The sequence below is a fragment of the Tympanuchus pallidicinctus genome, unplaced genomic scaffold (assembly GCF_026119805.1).
Source record: "Tympanuchus pallidicinctus isolate F22 unplaced genomic scaffold, pur_lepc_1.0 scaffold24, whole genome shotgun sequence".
NCBI classification, from domain to species: domain Eukaryota; kingdom Metazoa; phylum Chordata; class Aves; order Galliformes; family Phasianidae; genus Tympanuchus; species Tympanuchus pallidicinctus.
The window spans coordinates 6446189-6459519 of NW_026294741.1; the positions used below are offsets into that span (position 1 = coordinate 6446189).

Here is a 13331-nt window from a genome sequence, read left to right on the forward strand (position 1 = left end):
ACTTATGACACTTCAGGAAAGATTGTGGGGGGCACCTGTACCCTAAACCCCACAAACACACCTGTACTCCAAGAACAGAACACATTTCTCCAGTAGCTGCCCTACCAATACAGCGGATTATTCTGAATAGCCTGCTGCAGTGGCAGGGTAACAAAACAAGCCGTATTCCATTTGCCCAGCTCAGACACCTCCAAGCTGAACCACCTGAGGCCACAACTGCATTGGAGCAAAGCCTTGCAAAATCTCTCTGGTTAAGCATTCAAAGTGTTAATCATTCTGAAAAACAAAACCCAAAGCCTGCATATTAATTTGCTATTTAAATTGAAAAAAAACTTTTTCCACGTCTGGCACAAGGCTGTGCTGGGCGTTACTACAATAAAAAATAATTTGGAAAATCATCCTATTGTTCCAGTCACACCCATGGGAGTTTCATGTGTAGGGAAGCAGGAACATCAAAACTGAGATCTGCTGTGCGATCAGAGCTGAGTTTGCCCTTTACATTCCAGCACATGCTAGGAGAGAGACCAGAGGCAGTGAGCAAAGCTGGAGAATGCCTCAGCGGTTCCCACTTGAAGTTCTCGAGAGTCATCTTTAGCATGGTAGATCAGCAATACACTTTACAAGCACACACCCACAGGGGTTAGGTGATCCTATCTTTCCCTTTCTTGCTTCCTTCTCAAGCTTTCATTCCCAGTGCCCATCCAAACACAGCAACAAGTTGCCCGACAACACCTCCCAGCCACAAACTCTTCCTCTGTGCAAATTGGAAACCTCACTCCATGCTCCATACAGCAGTGCTGCAGTACAGATGTGGTACTTACAGCTGAATGGCACTGCTGTGCCACAGCAGCAGACTGCTGGTCACCTTTCTCAACTCCCACTCTTTCACTTGGCCAACCACGTTGATCCAATGCCATAAAACGTAACTGCATTGCATTTGCTGTAGGTCAGCTCTTCTGCACACAGTAGTCCCAAACCTCTACTAGCAGGCATTCAGCATTGCCTCATCCCTGTTTAAACTCACTCTTAGCCAGATGGCGTGTGTTTAAATTACAAGGCAGCCCACTGCACTTAAGTGTCTGTAGACTGCAAGAAGATACCTAAAGGGCTCTAATAACATATTTTCAATTTAAAAGAACCTTCTACCTTTAACATACCTAAGTCTTCAGGTTTTTGGTTTTTTTTTTGAAGTCTCCACATCTCATTTCCAGCTATATTGTTTCTTGCAGTACAGTTTGCTCATTAGAAATAAATCTTTAAAAAAAAAAAAAACACCTTCATCCTCTTGCGAACAGAAACACCAACACCTTTCCTTATTATTAAAAAATTCTTGAGCAATCGAAGAAATCACTTCAGTGCCTCAGCACTTTGGAAGCCTCTATTTGGAAGGGAGTTGGTCTCAAGGGAAGAGATCTACATTTCGGTATCCAGGTGGAAAATGGGCTTGATTTGGCCAAGTAATAACAGCCGAAAAAAATCCCATCGCCTGTGCACGCACAGTAGATTCCTTAGGAATGATAACAGCGCCTTTAACATTCCCAAGTGCACACGTGGGAAATGGGACGGGGGGAAGGAGCACCGAGCCAGAGTGAGGTGACAGCAGGGGGTCTGAAGGAGAGGCACAGAATGCTGTCCAGAAAAAATTCCTGCCCTGTTCTGTGGAGAATTGCAGGAATGGCAAGTTCTGTTAGATGGGGGATTGTAGGATTTGCTGCTGTTGAAATTCAAAGTTTCCTGCCAGTGCAAAAGCACAGGGCAACCTAGCTGTCTTCTCCAAGGCAGTCAAAACCTCCGGTGTACTTTCAGGCACAGCTTTGGCAAGGTGTGAACCAAGACAAACAAACAACCAATGCTCCTGAAGCAAAGGCTTCACCAGCATTCATTGCACTGGGACTGGATGTGCTCAGAGCTATTGGTGGGAAGAGCATTGCTGTATGCGTACTGAGAGGCAGCAACTGACTCTGGATACACCCAACCCATTCTACACTACTTGCCAAAGCTTGGGGCAGACTCCAGACAATGGCATTGAAGACTGTTGACCTTCTCCCTCCCATCCCTTTCTATTCATGCAGATTTCTCCAGAGGTAGACAGTCAGAGGGCGAGGAGCGACGCAAACAAGAGCATGGAAGCTAGTTCTGCTAAAGCAAAACTCGTGGCCTAAATTTCACTGATGTGTCAGAGTTATTTCTGTATTGTTGCCTTTTTGTTCATCACTTCGGAAGAAGAACGCTCTGTTGCTTTACTTACTGTAAGCAGAGCAGAAAAACCCTGAAGGACACGAAGCTGCACAGCAGCTGCACAGTCTACAGTTTATTACTGTGCTAGAGTTTGCATGCAGGCAGCTCTTGCATATCACAACTAAAGTTTGCTCGTGCTTTTTCTCTCTCATACACATACATGATGGTTTTCCTTCACATCTTTCAATGTAGGGGGAAAAATATATACATGGCATTTCAGTAGAGGATAACATATTTGTGTCATACACTTCTTACAGCAGGAAGATGAATTTGGACTGAAATGATCCCAACGCATACAATCAGAAGGAATGGAACAGGGAGAGACAGTACAGCAGCTATTGAGCCATTTCCTCTTGCAGTCAGTATGTTTATGGTAGAAGCCTCTTGAAATTTTCAACCTGAGCCTCAGATCTTATCAGCTGTGTGCAATTCTGGTCAAATGCCTTTGTTTTGGGGAAGAAAACAAACACCACACGCAAAACCACATCAAAGCTCACAGCAGTGCCCTGCAAAGCAAGCCTTGCCTTCGTAGGCCACAGAGATGCATTAAACACAAGTCCATAACCCACACATAGTTAGTACAAAGTGACTCCAAGAGTCAATTGTGACATAAGGTGGAATGTTTTATACAACCCCCTCCAGTTTTTAAGCTACATTCAGCCAAGTTGTAATAACTCCCATGACATCAGCAGCCCTCCTTCCACTCAGTAAAGACACATACAATTTCATCCTTACCTTCCCAGAAGTCAGGGAGCAACTCCTGCAAAGGGTACCTGGGAGCTGAAAGTTTAATTTCAGCAGAATTCTAGAAGCTGCTTTGGAAATCTTCTAGTTTGGATGCCACGAGCCACTTGGCAGCATCTGACAGAGTTAGAGAACTTGGTTGTTTCCAAGGACATTACCCAAGAAAATGAATGTGTTGCTGTAGTCCTTGCAACAAAATTCCAATGGCTTTCATTGCAGAGGTCTCGGAAGAGTTTTAGCAGACTTTTAACTGCACTATCAGGACTCTAGTGTTTTTCTGGTGCTTGGCAAAATACTCTTACTATTTCTGCTCGCAGCATGCACTCAAAGCTTATCCATAGCCCTACAGCCTAATTCCTACAACTTTGCAATCCAAATTTTTTCTGTTATTTGTGATATACATTAGTGACTTCCAGTAACAGCAGCCCAAGAGACAGCATTTTACTGTGCGATAGCTCAAACCATTTGGCTCAGCACCGTACCCTAAAATACACTGCAGGGAGACGATATATTTTGCTACAGGTTATGCTGATTTTCAGCAGCGCTAAGCCAAGTGCTGTAATATCCTGTAGACCCAATCTGCCTCTTTTGCTCTCGCATATAAGATGCTGCACAGGAACAGAAAGCTTGCAGCATCACAGTCTGCTGTTCAAAGGCTAGGCCCTGCTAGGTAGCAGCAGAAAGAATAAGGAAGCAGCACGTCCTGTGCCATCAGCCCTGCTCCTACCCTCCCTTCCCAGCCTGCCTGCTGAACCAAACCAAACCTTGTCTCCAGGACTCAGGCAAAGACCAACTCCTAAAGGCAAATTTCACTCATATGGGCTCAGAGAGGTGCATTCAATAAGGAACACAATGACCTCACAGAATCACAGAATTGTAGGGGTTGGAAGGGACCTCCAGAGATCATCGAGTCCAACCCCCCTGCCAAAGCAGGTTCCCTACACCAGGTTGCACAGGCAGTCATCCAGGCAGGTCTTGAACATCTCCAGAGAAGGAGACCTCCTTTCTGCAAGAGTGGAAGCTTACAGAAGTGCCAAGTATTGTCATTCATAGGTTTTATTATCAACTCCTGCGTACATTTGTATACAACACATTGGGTTTTGCAGCTTTCCATCTAAGATCCAACCACGCCCTCACCAAGCACTCCCCAGAGCCTTTCTTTACACAAAGGGAAATAGTAATATTTCCACTTTATTTAGGCGGAAAGAAAAAACTCAGAAAGAAAAAAAGTACAAGCCTCAGTTCCCAGACTTTGCTCTGCTATAGAATACACTGAGCATTTAAGGCAATGCTTCTTTTCTTGGGAAACAGGATCGAAAACAAAGCCTTATGAATCAGCCAGCTGATAATTAAAAGCAACTAAATCCAGAACATTTTAAGCTGTACATGAGAATCTGGACTCCTCAGATGCTGAATTCCTCTGCCGACCAGAAAAGCTGGGGTCAGTTGCCCAGCTGGTCACTATTGTTCTGCCCAGTAATGTTCTGGCAGGAATGCATGTTTAACAAAATACAGAGATTAGGCATAGCAAGGAATGCAGCCCCCCTTTACTGTTTAGGTTAGTGAGGTTTGCCCTGTTGAAACATGGAAGCTTATGCATATCAGATTTTCCCTGTCCTGTGCTGCTAGTGCCAACGACAGATACAAGCTGGCAGCTCAGTTCTCAGGACTGCTGCTATTTTAGCTTTAAGTTCATTAAAAGCAGCATAAGTTTGCCTCAAAGCTGCCATGACCATTAATTACATCAATCAGTGCTTTCTCAGGGATGTAGAGTACTGAGAGCTTTTCCCATTTGGTAACTCCCACAGACATCAATTTAGACCACGCCAGAGACTCAAACAGGACAGATTTTTAGCACTTTGCAGCACAGCATCTCATCTTCAGGTGCTTTCAAATCACCCAGATTTCTTTAAATAAGCTAATAAATACAGCATCAGAAAGCTATTCATCTTCCTAGTGTGGCATTGCTCCCGACAGCTCAGAACCAGCACCTTCAGTTCAATCTACAACCAAGCACTCATTAAAAAACTGTCACCAAAACAAGTCATAAAGGTAATCTTAACTGAGATCTTCAGCAATCTCATAGAGTGCAGCTTTTACCAAGTTGGACAGCGTGCAACAGGCCAAGCCAACTTCTCAGCTCAAAGCAAAGCAATAGCACATGGACAAAGGCAGATTCTCAAAGGATTTAGTCCATGGAGAACTAGCACTAGAAACAGTCTGGTTACACTCCGAATTAATGGCTTATATGTAGAGATACCAAGGAGTGACAAGTTCCCACAGAGGGAGCAAATGACATCTTCCACTGCATGAATTGCAACTTACAGAGCCACACAGTACATCTAGAATGGGTCTTGTTGAGATACAGAGCTGCCAACATCAGATTCAGGCCTTTTATTTTTTTCTCCTCTACAAGAGCCCTTTTGGGGGCTTATCTTAGCACAGTGAGAGAAGTCACGTTTTAGCTGGTATCCATTTTGCTGCCACTTGAAGATGTAAGCAACTCAAAGTTTGTGCAGGAAAACAGCACTGAGATGAGCAGCCAGACAGCCCACACTAAGCAGGCTGGCAAAAAACAGACCAGTACTGAAGTAACAGAGAATCAGGCAAGAAGAGAGCCAGGGAGCCAAGCAACCTGAGGCAAGAGGAAGAAAAGTGGCATAAATTTAAAGGCTTTTTCTATAGAGAAAATGAACAGCATTTCCCTTGGTTGGAAGGCTCAATTTATGCCAAACCCCTTTGCACACAGACAGGCACTGAAGAGCTGCTGGTAGAGCTGTCACCCACTGCTGCCTTGAATGGGGATTTTAAAAAGCTCCCTGTGCTCTACTGTGTTTACAGCAATAATGAGAGCCCGGAGGAAGGGGTTAGGAACATCTGAGTTTAATAAGGGCCGAGCAGCACACAGCAAAGAGAAGTGCCTGCCCTTCCGTTCAGGGCTACCACACCCCACCAAGAGCTGCAGCACCAGGCCAATGGGAGGCTCAACACAGAGACGTTATGTCATCCCAATAGCCTCAGCAGCCCATCTGCCCCAAGCCTTTTTGTGATGAGAAGAAGCGTTTTGAACCAAGCTGAGAGCTCCCAGCGCCACTCTTTTGAAGGGCTAACTAAGCACAGTCCTGTGGGGAAGAGCAGATGGAGAACTGACCCCAGGCAGAGACAAGCCAAGAACAAAAGGGAAGTTTTATGTGATGCCATGACTAAACATCTCCTTCTCAAGATCTTCACAACAGGGCAAGAGGGAAATCTAGCTCATTTAGCATCTATCACCTACACTGCTTCCTTTTCCTAGTGTTAAAGTGCCCTTATATCCAGCACACAGAAGGTCAGGAGCATCCTACTGCAGTTTCTCACCCAGAGCAGACCACCAGTCACTTGCATTCAGGTTCTGCAATCATACTTGCTGTGCTCCCTTCTCACTTCTGCAAGGTTTGCCTCCAAAACTGTTCTCTTATGGAAGTATTTTTCATTAAAAAATAAAAACCTTTAGTCTACACTCTACAGTGTCTTCACGTGGTATCAGCTTGTTCTTTTTAACCTCTCTTCTTTACTAAGTATTCTATTAAGAAGCAAACAGCAAGAAGCAAGTCTTGTCCAGCTGCAGATTAAGAACAATTCCCAACAAAAGCATACACACATACATGAGAAAACAGAGCCTGAAGAAAGAAGGCCTATTCCTAGCTATGCACCCAGCAGAGGTGGCCCAGGGGTGGTCCATAGGACCCAATTAAAAACATACCAGGGTGCATAAGCTGACATCAAGATTGAACATGAACAGATGCATTCCTATGCAGCAGTACCTTCCCTTAAAGCTTTGACAAATGGTTTATTTGCTCAGCACAAAGGGATACAGCTGAATAACAGCCCCAATCACCTCTCATAGGACAGACAGCAGACATGCAGGCAAGAAAAGAGACCTACTAAAAGCAGCTCCCAGATACCTTCTCAGCTTCAAAGAGGTTTCAAAAGTCAACCGTTCTAATTTTCAAGATAGATTCTTTTACCCAGGTAAGCCACAGATTTCATTCAGAGGAAGCTGACCTGAACATAAAATATTTGGAAGCTGCCTTCAGCTTTCATCTCAATAGCCCCCACACTGTGGGCCTCAGGGAGAAACAGGGCTACTTCTAAACAGATAGGAGAGGTTTCATCTCAGGCAGAGCTATGATTTCCCTGCTCTGGAAACCTAAGAATGAATCCCAAACCTGAAACAGCCTCCCCTTATTCTTCAATTATTTGAAATACAGTTCTTTTCAATAGCCAGGCCTAAAAAACACTTTCATCCATGTACACGCTTTACTTGTTTATCTCTTCCTTTCCAAGATGAGAAAAAGCTGAAGACATCAAGAAAAGCCAACACATCTCAACCGTGCCGTTCCATGAAATGCATTGCAAGTCAACAAATAATTGTTTCTTCCTAAAAAGGAAATGAGGAACAAAACCAACACGAGACCACCACATTTCCCACCCTCATTCCTTTTCATATTGCTTCTCAACTTCAATTCAGATCAGTGTGCACAAATACACTAAGCAGAAGCTTTACTGATCAACTGTATGAGAAGCTGAACATCTGTAAGACAACAACCTGATTAGTAATTTTTTTGTTCACACTTTTTGCAGCTATGACCCTTAACAGAGTCTTTGAGACATCTAAATTGGCACAAGCTAGCTTTAAGCTGAAAGACTCAAAATAAACATTATGCTTCAGTGAAAGTAAACCTAAGCACTGCCTACACCTAATTAGAAGCCAGTTAAGAGCTTGAGCGATGGCAGAAGCCAGGCCCAATGAGTTTTGACATTACAATACAGGAGAGGCAGCCTACACTTGACAAAACAGTTTCCAGACATGCAAGGTCTGAAGCAAGGAAGAGCATGAGTAGCTAACCCATCATTCCAACTCAGACCTAAAGCTCTGATGCTTTCTTCATTTTCCCCCTTTATCGAGGTGCAGCCCAGTGAGATAAAACAGATACGAGCTATGATCCAAGTGTCAAGAACAATTCCCCCTAAGCAAAGCTGTTAAGTTTCTAACCTGACATGTTTCAACTAGGATTTCAGTGCACTAACAAGCTCAGCTTTGAGAAAAAGAACAAATAAGGGTTATTGAAAGAGACACATTTGTTAATTTATCCAAGGGGAGCACAAGTTCACTGCCACCCATTGCTTTGCCTCTCTGCTGACTTTTCCTTCCTAGAACTGGAAAAAGAAGCATAGATGAGAGGAAATGATTCACGTAAGCAGTTGGAAAGGCAAGACAGTAGGAGATTTCCTAAATGAATACAATTTACTGCAGGAACTACAGTCACATTTGCCATTTCAAAGCTATTCCAGTGTTTCTAGGTCCTTAAACTTCCATTAGGATCACTGCTTTAATTGCATTGCAAAGCTACAGCACGGAACCCCACAAGTCAGATGAAGATCAGACGGCTGCAGAGTCCCACAGACAAACACTGGATAAATACTTCTAGGATTTGGTGATGAGCTGGAAACCTTCTGACCTCCCAGAGCTCTTCGTCCTTGGTGATCACAGGAGACCTACAATTAATTAAACAATTAAAACACAAAAGCCTCATCCACAAGGCTACAGTTCGTTACACTGCAGCACAGTTGTGAGCAGTCCTTCAAACGAGCTGGGGAGGGTCAACTGCATTCCCAGAAGCATAGTTGTAGGACTACACATAACCAGGCAGTTGCTTAGATTCTAAGTTCACCTAAAAACTGATCCTGAAAGCCAGCCACACAAGTGTGCTGTTAGGAGACTGCCCAATTTAATGTGCATTTCAAACACTATATCAAGGCTGCTACAATAGGCAAGGCCAATAAGCACTGCTGCATGGATCTCAGACATTATTAGTCATGCAGCCCTACAGAACTATACAGCAATTCAAGCATATGCAATGGCAGACTGCAAATGTCTTAACTAATAACCAAGATCTGCCTCTAAGCCAACCAGAACCCAGAATGTTCATTTTTAGAAAGGAAGCAAACAAGAAACATTTCGCCATTTCACTTTGAAGGATGTGAATAACAGTTTGTTTCCTCCTCCAGATTTCACACATGTACCCCAAATGCTCTTCACACTGCCCAAGGCCTCACTTTTCCAGCAAAAAAACAAACAAACAAACCATCACCACCCTTTGGCAGCCCATCACCAAGACAGCCTGCAACCTGGATAATAGGGATTAAGGCAGCTATGAGCTTGGGGTGGTTTTCCTCATCAAGGAGGGAGGATTCCAGCACTATTTGGGTGGGTTGTTTTTTTTTTCCTATTTGAAGAAATACAGTTCTTTCACAATTGAAATATGTATATATAGCAGATACCCAGACAGCTCAACCATGTCTTCCCTTACTGATCAAGGGCTGAAAAAGACAACTGCAGGAACAGGATGTCTCGTATCAAGAGACGTCAGCTGCAGAGCATCACATCAGCGTGTGCTGCAACAGAGCAAAACTCAGAGCTGCAGCAGTGACTTTCAAAGCTCCAGTCTGTTTATCCTTGGCTGATGGCATCCAGAAGAGACAGCAGAAGCCACCACACAAAGCATTCAGTGGGAAATTTATGGACTGGAAGCAAGAGTGGCCACAGTGCCATTGCTGGTGGTCACCCAGATCAACATGAGATTTCAGAGCAGAAAGCCTCATCTTTCATCCAGCACCTCATGAAACCCAGAAAAGCTCAGCTACTCCAAGGTGAAGCTGCACCCCACAGGAGCTGCCCCCAAAGGTCCAGCTGTCTGGTGGGGTCAGTGTTTCCCACCCAGATTTTCCCAGCAGAAAAGGAAGCTCTTTGACATTTGCCAACAACAGAACTCCACCACTCAAATTCAAACAAAAAAAAAACCTTCTTCAATGTACACTATTTGACTAAGCACTCATTTCTTGTTTCAAGACATCCAGCAGTGATTTTCCCTTCCTCCTGACTTGTTATTCCCCCTCCCGGCTTTAAACTAGATTCTCACAAGGCAAAGTTTTACTGGACAAAAAAAAAAAAGTTTTAAAAGATTTCCCAACATCATTGTTTAAATCAACTTTAGACGGTTTTATACAACACTTTATAGACTTGGAGAGGGAGACGTCCTCCTGACAGTGTGTCAGCTATCCAAACAGCTGAGGCATGGGAAAATCGTGCAAGAGTGTGAGTTGGGGAAGGTCTTTGGTGAGCAGCGACAGCCCTCGCTCATGTAAGCGTGGTAGCTCCGAACAAAGATCTGCAGGCTAATAGATATGTAAGACAAATGACATGTGGTTCTCATTGCAGCTCATGCTCAGGGAAGGGGGTACCTTGGAACAGATCCAGCTGGGATAGGTTTATCCCATTACTCTCCTGTAATTTTCTGCCGTTTCAAACCCTTTGACAGTTACTGTAGTTTTAACATCACACCCCCTACAGACTGAGGCCTGTTTGACAGGCCAGCAAACAAAACCACCCCCACTTGGAGAAGAAATATGCACCATATGTGAGAACCCCGCGAGGCGCGAGGCCAGTGCCCGTTCTTGCACTCGTGACACACGGATGCAAATCGCAGTGCTGAGCCCAAATGGCCAGCGCTGAGCTCAGCCCCCCCCCGCACCGCAGCACAGCCTCGTGCACACCAGCTATTAGCAAGGGGAGGAGGAAGGGGGAGAGACAGGATGGACGAGCGCTGAATGTTAAATTCCCAAGTTCCCATTTAAGGGAATTGCAGAAGAAAAAAAAAAATAGTGAAATTTAAGAACAACTGGAATCAGGTTAAGCCACTCTCCTGCTTTATACAGTGCGGCTCATTCATCTGAACAGCTGTTTCACCTCTAGAGAAATACCCAGAGAAAACACAGGGGAGGGGGAGAAGCCTAAATTGTTTGCTCTATTGAAGCAGTACTGTTCAGTAAATCAAAACTGATTTATATCAAGTTTATAAGAAGGCGGCTGGGGAGGGAGGGGAGAGGAGTACGAGCTTGGGTTTTAAACGGCTATCCGAAAGCTGCATCTCTTGAGGGGAGATCCGCAATTAAGGTTTTTCCTTTGTTGAGCTGAACGAGACTTCCCCGCAGCCCAGGACTGTTACAGTTCCCTCTGCCGGCATCCCCCGGGTCAGGAGGTTTCGCAGCCGCGGATCGCCGTCCCCTCCCCACGGCAGAGACACGGGGAGGGGCTGCAGGTTTCCGCCGAGGCTCGGCTGCCCCGCGCTGCAGTCGCTCCGTGCCCCGTTCCCGCAGGTAGGCGCCGCGATGGGGCGGGCAGCGCAGCCCAGCGAGGGACGCGGGGAGGCAGGCGGGCAGCCCTCGCGGCTCCGGGGCCACCGACGGAGTCGGACCCGCTTTTACTCACCGGCGACTGGCGAAGCCGCTGCCCGGCGAACCCGAGCTCTGCTCGGGGTAGTTGTGCTGCAGGGTCGATGCCGGGAATTGATAGAGGAAGCCGGTTCCCAGCGCGCATCCGTGCAGGCAGCAGCACCAGGACAAGAAAAGAGCGAAGTGCATTTTTGCACGACGAGGGGTTTTTTGTTCCCCCTTTCCCCCCCGCCCCTCTTTCTACTCTCGCTCAGCGGGACCCCGATGCCGCTCCCCGGGCCGCCCCGCTCCGTCAGAGCCCCGGGGCTCTGCTGCTGCCCGCGCGGGGTCCGGGGCTGCTCGGGGCGCACAGGGCGCACTCTCAGCCCCGGATGCCTTTTCAAATTTGGCGAGGTTGGCCCGACTCCGTCAAAGGGGGCGTGGGGCTTCGGCGTTAACCCTTGCCGGGCCTCACCGCAGACCCCGCCGCAGACCCTGCGGGGTGCCCCGGCTCGGCCCGCGGGCGGCTGTGAGCGCGAGCCGGCAGCACCGGCTCCGGTCCCAAACCCAAAACGTTGCCAGTGGAGATCACAAAGCCCCGTGCTTCCCTGATTTACCTAGAGCCACTTCTTGGAGAACCCACCGGACCCCAAGGCAGCCAAGCTGGTGCCTGCTGCTGTGTTTGAGAGACAGCATTTATGCAGGTAAAGTAGGAAATAAATATACCGAGATGCCTCGTTCACAAGGCAGCCCCAGTGCAAAGCTAATCCCTGCTTCTGTATGGGCATCCTGCACCCTCTTAGACAGCACCTCAGGTAGACCCCCACCTTGCCAAGCACTCACATAGCACAGAGCTTGGGAAACTGCTTATTTGGCTCCCGACACACTTTTGAAGTTCAGAAAGTATGTGGGTGCCTCACAAAGGCAGTGTCCCCAGGTGAGAGCTGGCAGGAGCCCTCTCCCTTCTTTGTGCATCAGCTGAGTTTTAGTTCAGTACCCCTGAACAGCCCCACGTCTGATGATGGTGTCACACATCACAGCAGCTGGTCCTTCAGAGCACCCACAGCAAGCAGCTCCGCAGGAACCAGGGCTCTTTGTGCCCACTAACTGCACTGCCAGCTCATCTGAGCCCAATGCCACAAGGAGGGATTTCATTTCCAAGAGCACACAGCTGTGTTTCTAAGGCTTCTCCCTTCAGATTCCACAAGTTCACAGTATGCACCCTGCACCTCGACTGTGCAGCATCCACCAGCAGTCTTGATTCACCACTGAAAGCAGATCTTGCTGGGTGTCTTTGGGGCGCCCCTATGGGGCTCAGTAAAGGCAGAGACTTCTTTCCACCAAAGGGGAAGCACAATCCCTGTGAGATGCCATAGCTGCAAAGTGACTCCAGCAAGATATTAAGAAAATAGCTGGGTCTGCCTCCCTAGGTGAACATCTGCCCCTTTCCCTACATTGCCCACCTCCACAGCCCGTACAAAGATAAACAGCTCCTGGCTAGAGCCTGTAACCAGACAAGTTTAGACTGCAAATAAGGCACCAGGTTTTAAACAACCACTCTCATCAATCACTGGAGCAAATCACACAAGAGGGAAAGGGTAAAGTCTGCAAGGCAGCTCAGCACAGCCTCACTAGGCTTACTCCACAGCTGCCCTCAGAGCACCCCAGAACACAGGCTGGTGCAGGTGATGGATCAGCACCCTCCAGGCTCAATGGGAGGTCAGTGAGTCTGGTACAGCAGTGCTGAGTTGCCAGACTCATTCAGAAGCAACTACTGTTCGCCTGTAAAAATCCTCCAGTGCTGGGGGCTGAGAGGTAGGATGGCCTTCTATCCCCAGTCCTGCCTCACATCTGCCCCAGAACCTTCCCCCGTTTCAATTCCTCTCAGGGAGAGAAACTTCTCCCTTCCACTCCGTAAAAAAAGAAACCAACCCGCACAGCTCCCCACAACTCACCCAAGAGCACTCAGCCACTCCAAGCCATTCCCTCAGCACAAGCTCTTAAGAACCCTTCGCTCACCTTAGCAGGGCAATTAAGAAAAGAACCTTACTTTCCAATCTGTCCTCTCCATAGGGCAGCAAACTGCCCCAAGGGTG

General features: G+C 46.9%; 1 protein-coding gene across 8 annotated transcripts in view; it reads right to left on the reverse strand.

Annotated features, from left to right (window-relative positions):
• The window catches only part of COL26A1 (collagen type XXVI alpha 1 chain), a 158692-nt gene extending 147122 nt beyond the window's left edge, over nucleotides 1-11570 (reverse strand). For all 8 annotated transcript variants that reach the window (XM_052688862.1, XM_052688858.1, XM_052688860.1 and 5 more), the window contains exon 1: nucleotides 11294-11570. In XM_052688862.1, the coding sequence (XP_052544822.1) occupies nucleotides 11294-11445 (152 nt within the window). In that variant the 5' untranslated portion in view covers nucleotides 11446-11570. The remainder of the gene's footprint in view (nucleotides 1-11293) is intronic.
• Between the last annotated feature and the right edge of the window lie 1761 nt (nucleotides 11571-13331).